Source organism: Oryzias latipes, chromosome 7 (genome assembly GCF_002234675.1).
Source record: "Oryzias latipes chromosome 7, ASM223467v1".
NCBI classification, from domain to species: Eukaryota; Metazoa; Chordata; class Actinopteri; order Beloniformes; family Adrianichthyidae; genus Oryzias; species Oryzias latipes.
Window position 1 is genome coordinate 20,113,856 of NC_019865.2, and position 8,006 is coordinate 20,121,861.

An 8,006-nucleotide genomic window follows, 5' to 3' on the forward strand; every position below is an offset into this window, starting at 1 on the left:
TCTGACAACAGACCAGCCAGTTGCCCAAATGCCGGCATACATCAAAGAGCTCTGCGGCGGCGCTAGTAGTAGCCTAGCAGGAGCTATCTTATGACAAAGCAGCCTAGTTATCATAAATCTATTGATATTTTTCTTATATTCATTGAGACGGTAATAAAGTGATCATTTTTGTTTTTCATGTTCCTTTTTTGAACGAATATGGGTCACAGAGACACGGAAGTTACCGCTGAAAGCGGCTTTGCCGGCGTACAGAGAGCATATCCGCGTGTATGACTTATGACGTGAATAATTACTGCGTTCGAACGGATTAATTATTGCGTTCGCACGAGTTAATCATTTCGAGGGAACGGAATAGTATTTTGAGGAAACGGAATAGTATCTTGTGGGAACGGAATAGTATTTCGTGCGAACGACATAATAACCTGTGGGAACAAGATATTAATCTGTGGGAACAAGATATATTTTTATATCTTAATGTCAGGACACGGGCTCAGTAATTTTAATACCCTTTGATGGTTTGAGTGTGGTTTAAGAGGGAAAAATTATGAAATGAGGCACAGGATATGGAAAATATGACGAGACGCAAAGAGCCGCACGCTCATTGTCCGAGAGCCGCATGCGGCTCGAGAGCCGCGTGTTCGCCACCCCTGCTCTAACCCTTGTGCTATCATAGATGACCACACCCTTACATTGATGTATTATTCCTACCATGACAAAGGTGGAGAAAGGTGGAAAGATTTCATGTAATTCATGGACACCAGTGAAGATCACAAATCATTGAAGAAAAAAGATTCACTGCACTGTCTAGTGGGTCTAGATGACCCAACCCCAATGTTAAAGTGCCCAGGATAGCACAAGGGCTAAATGTGCTCATGAGTATCCTGTTTTGATAAAAAAACAGACACACAGAGTACCTCAGGGCCACAGAGACCATAGAGGTTTTTAAGAGGAGACCCACCTTTTTAATCTGGCCTTTACATGACTTTTGTAATTGTTTATTTTTTAATTTTTTTAATTTTATTTGAATCATATATAGTTGATTATTTTTATATACTACCCATTTTAATATTATTATATTCACATTATTTAACATTATGTATTAATCTTCTTTAATGCTTTTTTTTTTTACTCCAGTGCTCCCTTGTTAGGATCCATTATTTCTGGCAAAGGCTCTAAACCATAGATAAATATATCACTTCATATCCATTTAATATTCTAAACAGTCATTAACAATTTGGTATTTTACATGTTTATCAGACTTTGATGCTGCATGTACTAAATTATAAAATGGTTTCTGTATTTTAATCATGATAAATCAATCAACCATACATTTTCCACCGTAAAAAAAAAAGCTTTGATTTCAATCAATCCATTTATTTATAAAGCACCTTTCATCAACAGGCTGTGGAACACAATATGTATGACATTAAATATGTATATAAATATATGTCAAAGCAATAGAAATCATAATAAAGCCTGTTTTTATCATACATTTGAGTTTTATTGTTGAAACATTTTCGTTGTTAAAATGCAAATAGGCTGTTTAACTGTTAATGTTTTGTTTGTTTTTCCTAAACACTCTATGCTGAGCCATAAGTCATATGAACATGCTTTACACTAATATTAACGAAAAATTTAAGGATTTTTTTGATTGGTTGAACATTTGCTTTAATCCCATCGACTGAAAAATGGCCTTTTCCACCAAAATGTCATCATTCCCTAACAGAAGTTATAGGAAGATGCAGGCACAGACATTTTCTCCACACGTATGTTGAAGCGAGAGGAGACTGGTTTACATCAGACATTTGTGGATAGAAAGGCTGAATGGATTGGTAATACATCATAAGGACATCCAGGAAGAGTATCTCCCTCCCTCTCTCTCTCTCCCTTCTCCGCTCTGCTACAATCATTTGTCTGAGCCTCTCCCTCTCATCACTGCTGCAGTGGCTCTGTGCATCAGCGTCTGACCTTCCAAAAAGAGGATCATGCAAGCATTTGTTCCCAGGTGAGTTTCAGAGGGTCTGAGTCTTGCTCCTCTGCTTCTGATTTCTCTTTGGAGCTAAATCCAGCTCAGAGTGGTAAATTAACTCTCTGCTCTGAGGCCTCGTGGCTGTAATGCAGAGGAGCTGAGGCTCAACTGAATGTAAAGTTTGATTCCCTTTTGTAAATGAGCTGTTGGCAGCAGTTTAACAGGCTTTCATTGTTTGGCTTGAAGGAAGCAGTTTGAAATGTTGACTGTTTGGTAATTAAAGAGAATTTAAATCAAAACTGGGATTTACTTGAGAGCGTTTCTAATAGTCTGCCAGCTGTTATCACTTTTGTCATTTTCTTTTTGAACAAGACCAACATCGTTGGGGAACTGCATTCTCGGGAATGTCTCATCATAAGACACCAGAGCAGCAGAAAAGTGCTGCTCTGGTGCTTCAGGGTGACTCCACAGCCCGGAAATCGATAGCAGTTAAAGTGTAGCAGAGGAGGAGCAAGCAGCTGAGTGGGTGAAGCGTTAGCATCTCCCACTGGTGATCACTCAGCAATTTTTCAGGAGCAACTTGCTTGGAGAAACACATTTGATTCTTTTCATCAATTTTAGATTTTCTTTTTTCAATTGCATAAGTAAAAATTGGAGGTAGATGTTAAAGCATGGGGTTGAATTAAAATTCAAGACTACTGTTGAACTAGTTGGCTGAAACTACTCCAGCAATCTGATAGAATCATTTTTACTGATAAAGACACACTCTGATGAAAATAGTGTTTTTTACATTTTCTTGTGAGCTTAAAATTGCATTTCTTAGTATTTCTTTACTCAAATTGTTGTAAATCAGGATTTTTCTAAGGTAAGATACCCCTTTATTTATCCCACAATTGGGAAATATCCATATTACACAATTACAAATGAGAGATAAAGAGCAGGATAAATTATTTACAGTTAAAACAAATAGGATGTGTCCCATTTTTACATAATCTTGCAGAGATAATAGGTAATTGCATTCAAAATTTAACAGGTGTTAGGTTGGGGGGTGTGAGGGGCTGTAAAGTTGCACAAGAAATTGTAAACAGAGAGCTATCAACAACAGGGAGGGGAAAAAACAGTGGTGAATTTCTAGTGAACTCCAGAAACTATGTCCTTGAAAACCACACAGGTTTTTGGAAATCTGGCTAAAAACAACATCATCATAATGAAAGGGCCACTGGGAACGCTTTAAAAATAGATCAAAAGATATTAAAATGAGTCTTTAATTGTGAATTGTTTTTTAAATCTATTGTTTCTTTCCCTATAAACTGCTTACATAAATTTGTGTCCCACATTCAGAGTTTTTCCACAATCTTGTGTTTTTGGTCAATTCCAGGCCACATCCAGCTCCGGTCAGAGACGAGGACGCAGAGTCTCAGAGGAAAGCAAAGTCTCGTCAAGCCAGACAAAGTCGCCGATCGACACAGGTAAACCCCCAAAGGGTTTGAGGGTTTGATGTGTCCGACCTGCCTCTGTGACCGACATGAAGCTGTGTGGACATCCTGCAGGGTATCACTCTGACGGACTTAAAAGAGGCTCAGACCACCTACGGCCTGTCTCATCAGAACAGAGAGACGGAGGAAGGCACTCTGGACCACAGATCCAGTCTGTGGAGAGGCTTTACAGATGCCGAGGGAGATACGTCTGTGGTAAGAGCAGCTGATGTCGGCCTAAAGTGGAGCATAACTGACAAGGTGAGCTGGACAGCATCCCTTTCAGAATTCCTGCAGTGGAAGGAAGCAACGCACTGATGTGGCTCGATCATTCAGGTTGCCTTTTTGCTTTCTGCATGTGCAGGAGGGAAACGTTCAGCACCAGGTAAACCCTCTGGCTGACTCGTCGTATTCCTCGTACCTCTATTTGTCTGAATCCTGTGCTTCACCCAACTGCAACAGCTCATTCAGAGGTGAGCGATTTAGTTCAAATGTCCTCTTCAAGTCCACAAAATCCTATTTTTTTACAATTTATTTATTAGATATTATCTTTATTAAAAACAGAATTACAGTAAACCGAAAGAATAGATTAATTTATTAATTAGGTTTATACAAATATTACTATTTTCTTTTTAAAAGTGACAAGTGCTTTAAAAAAAAAGCACTTGTCACTTTTTTAATCCTTCAAATATCTATTATGGTAAATTCTTGTTAATATTTTGCCACCATAGTGATATTTTTTATAAATATTTTTTGGTAGAGTAAACTTTAAGAATTTTGCAGATGAGAATGTTTTTATGTATTTAATTGGGTTATTTTGCAGTAAAGACTGTAAGTTTTAATCAAGCTTCTTTAAATAAATGTCCTGCTCCCCCTTTTTTAATAGGAAATACCTTTAGAGGATAAACAAAGTTTTTTTTTGTACTGTGTTAACTTCATTTTTTAATTTATTTTTATTTCCGGAAAATAACAGATGAATCTTGGATGCTGGATTGAGCACCTTAAACCAAAGTGGCCCCTTTTTTTATTTTTTTGTGTGCATGATTTAAATCACTTCCTGATTTTGTCATTTTAGTGATGACAGAATACTTTTGTCTTGTATTTTTTAAGCAGTGTATTTATCTTGTTCAGCAGAGGAAGTGAGACAATCAAACCCACCAACAAAGCCCAGCGTGAACGTTTAGTCCGTAATTAAATGTTGTCCTCCTTGTACGTTCAGATGGCGAAAGATGGTGGAGAGATGAAAATGAGAACCCAGTAGAGGAGGTAACAAAGTTGTCTGCAAAGAATCAACTCAGAGGGAGCTTCCCGGATGTTGAAGGGCTCGTTTGCACTACAGAGGTAGGTATGCAAAAAGAAGAAGAAGAAAAAAAAGCAAGAACTGCAGAAATTATTTTACCACTACCCCACATCAACCGCTAGATGGAGCCAAAGTATAATGATTTCCAGGCCTCCTGCTTTCACAAAATATATCAAGTCAATAAAAACACGTACTTTAGTAATGCTTAAACTTAATTGTAAAATATTTTACCAATCATGAATGAACATATTGCTCCTTGCTGATTTAATTGTAAGTTTTTCTTGCACACATTTAATTATTATCTAATTTACATCCAATTATACCATCAGATTGGATTGGATTAGATTTCTATTGTTCTCATTCAGTCAAAATGAATTAAAATCACCGTCTCATGTTTGCCGTCTGTCCCTCATTTGCCCCAGAGCTAAAACTCTTCAAAGGCCAGCTCTGATGCAACATTTGAAGATGCACTGCAACCGCGGGTGTGAGATAAATTTGACTCGAACAACTGCAAAGCTTCTCACAAACATGAAGAGAGTACAGACAGTCCAAGAGGACGCGTTCCCCCCTGCTCACTCCAAGTCACTTGAAGCTTCACATCACATGACAGAGGTGTCTCAGCATTCCATACCTTATTGGGCCAAAGCTAGGCACTCTGTTGGTCGGCCTTAGCCGTGGATTCAGAGGGATGGATTCCTTTCTCTTTCACCTGCACAACTCACACTGGTCTCGCTCTACCTGTTTACACGTACAGTCTCCAAAACCTTGTTTTATGTTTCTGCTTTGAACTCCTATTTGGAGGGATGTTGCATTGATTTTATCATAGCTGAGGTTTTCATGTGTATATTCCACAATAATGAGGAAAAAATGCAAGCATTTCCAAGGACCAGCTGATAAATCGGTGATAGCACATGATTGGGAATCAGAATCAGTTGTCCTCCTGTATGGGTCAACTTTAGGTCGGGGGGGGGGGGGGGGGGGGGGGGGTCAGCTGTCCCACATTCTGGAATCTGAGACTGAGCTCCGTAACGTAAGGGCATTACAGAGAGAACTATATCTGTCTGTGATAATCACGAAGGCCAGCGGGCTTTCATCAGCGTCAGCCTAACTCTGGGACGATCACAACAGATTTTCCACAGAATCCAGCAGACCAAAGAAGGGCGTGGCGAGCAGCAGATTCCAGAAAACCACCAGTCAAAGGCAGACCACGTTAGGACAACATTTACATTTAACACTGAAGGGGATTTATGACTTTGATTTTTATTCCTGAGCAGCTTTCCTTTGCATCTTTGTTCCAGAGCTCCTTTCAGCTAATGTAGTGTTCTGTCACCAAGTCGTTTTTTTCAGAAAGTGAAGATTTTCACAGATGGAACCCATTTTGGAAGCAAAAAGTGTGATGGATGGCTTTCAAAATAAAACAACACTGCCAGGATCTGCACGCATTCTTTGTTCTAATGTAAAATTAAGTTTTTAACATTTATTTCATACATGATCCAGCATGGTTAAATAAATATCACCACAGTAATTTACAAATTCTACCAGAATTTAGACTTTTATTCCAACAAAGATAAACAACAGCCATCGTTTGGTCAGTATTTTTTTTTCTATTTTAATTTTATTATTTTGATTTAATAAATTAATTATTGTACAAATACACATGTATTTGAATGTTTCAGAAATATTGAAACAAACCCGTAAAAATCATTAATCTGTCTGCTGTGCCTGTTGGATCTTTTTAAGTCATCTTACAGCTACCTGTCCTGATTCTACAGGATTGTGATTGGTTTGTTGCCCTATTGGACAGGTTAACTACAAATATCTGACTGAATTTTGGAGTTAAATCTCTGATATTATGTCTTCGGTTTCTTTGGCACGGAGAAATCTCTTTTGCTTTTGATGTTGCTCACTTTAGTAGAAGTTTTCCTACAGGGCAGAGCCCTCAATCAGCCATTACAAAAAATTGGTAAAAAGTCATTCATCTTCTAAACCCATTTTGTCTCTTCCGGGGTCACGGGGCTGCCGGAGCCTATCCCGGCCACTTGTGGGCGAAGCAGGGGACATCCTGGACAGGTCGCCAGTCCATCGCAGGACATTACAAACATCTTACTCCAAATGACGCTTTGAATTAATTGGATCTCTATAGAAACTCTTGGAGTCTCAATGTATCCCATTGCCTTCCACCTTCACTCCCATCTCCCCTCATTTTCTTCTCCTTTTGTTGAGTCTGCCTCTGTCCGAACACTACTTTTATCTCTATCAGGGATTTTAAAGACGCTTTGAACCTGACTATAAAAGGAAATGGCTACATGAGGTTAGGAGGAAGCAGGTTTTCTTTTTTTTTCTTTCTATCTTTCTTTCTTTTTTTTTTTTTTGCAGAGCTGTTTGAAAAGCACAGAAATGTGCGGTTTTTTTTTTAAGGAAGATTAACTTTCAAAATTGCGACGAGGCAATCTTACTTTTAAATGACCATGAAAGTGCAGTCTGGTTTGAGTGACTTAAATTTAAATGGTAACCCTGACTTTTCCAACAAACTAACTAATGGCGTGCACTGCAAAAACTGTATCCTGAGAAAGTAAAAATAAAACATATTTAATGTCTAATCAAGTAAATGTTTTAATACCAAAAATATATTCATTTAGGAATATATGTCTTAATGACTAGAACATTTTTTTCCAAGAATGAGGATTCTTAGGAAGACCTTTTATTAACCCTATTTGTTGATTTCTTTTGCTTGTTCAAAACAAAACAAAAAATCAAATTTTATGCTATTTTATCTTCCTACTGATTTAACTCAAAGTGCTTAACATTTTTTTGGGGGGGATAAAAAAAGTAGGAACAAGACTTTTACACACAAAAAATAAAAATAAAATAAGTACAATGCATCGCACACAGACACAGTATAATTAGGCATAAAAATAATAAACTTATTTGGCTTGACACTTAAGTGGGGAAAGAATATGTTGAGGACCTGTCCACACCAGTGACACCCCCTAAGCACGTTCATAGATAGTTAGATAGAGAGATAGAGAGATAGAGAGAGAGATAGATAGATAGATAGATAGATAGATAGATAGATAGATAGATAGATAGATAGATAGATAGATAGATAGATAGATAGATAGATAGATAGATAGATAGATAGATAGATAGATAGATAGATAGATAGATAGATAGATAGATAGATAGATAGATAGATAGATAGATAGATAGATAGATAGATAGATAGATAGATAGATAGATAGATAGATAGATAGATAGATAG

At 37.6% G+C, this 8,006-nt stretch overlaps 1 protein-coding gene across 1 annotated transcript; it reads left to right on the forward strand.

Moving 5' to 3' along the window:
• Positions 1 to 1,579: 1,579 nt before the first annotated feature.
• LOC110015308 (protein phosphatase 1 regulatory subunit 12A-like) lies at positions 1,580 to 5,582 on the forward strand. The gene is made up of 6 exons (XM_020704381.2): positions 1,580 to 2,005; positions 3,348 to 3,438; positions 3,520 to 3,705; positions 3,809 to 3,917; positions 4,664 to 4,785; positions 5,167 to 5,582. Exons 1-6 carry the CDS (start codon positions 1,986 to 1,988, stop codon positions 5,170 to 5,172), a joined length of 534 nt encoding a protein of 177 aa, XP_020560040.1. The 5' UTR covers positions 1,580 to 1,985; the 3' UTR covers positions 5,173 to 5,582.
• The last annotated feature ends 2,424 nt before the right edge of the window (positions 5,583 to 8,006 follow it).

Coding starts and splice junctions, on each gene's coding strand:
- LOC110015308 (XM_020704381.2), top strand. CDS start 1,986: ATGCAAGCATTTGTTCCCAG. Junction 2,006..3,347: donor ATGCAAGCATTTGTTCCCAG/GTGAGTTTCAGA, acceptor GGTCAATTCCAG/GCCACATCCAGCTCCGGTCA. Junction 3,918..4,663: donor CTGCAACAGCTCATTCAGAG/GTGAGCGATTTA, acceptor TTGTACGTTCAG/ATGGCGAAAGATGGTGGAGA.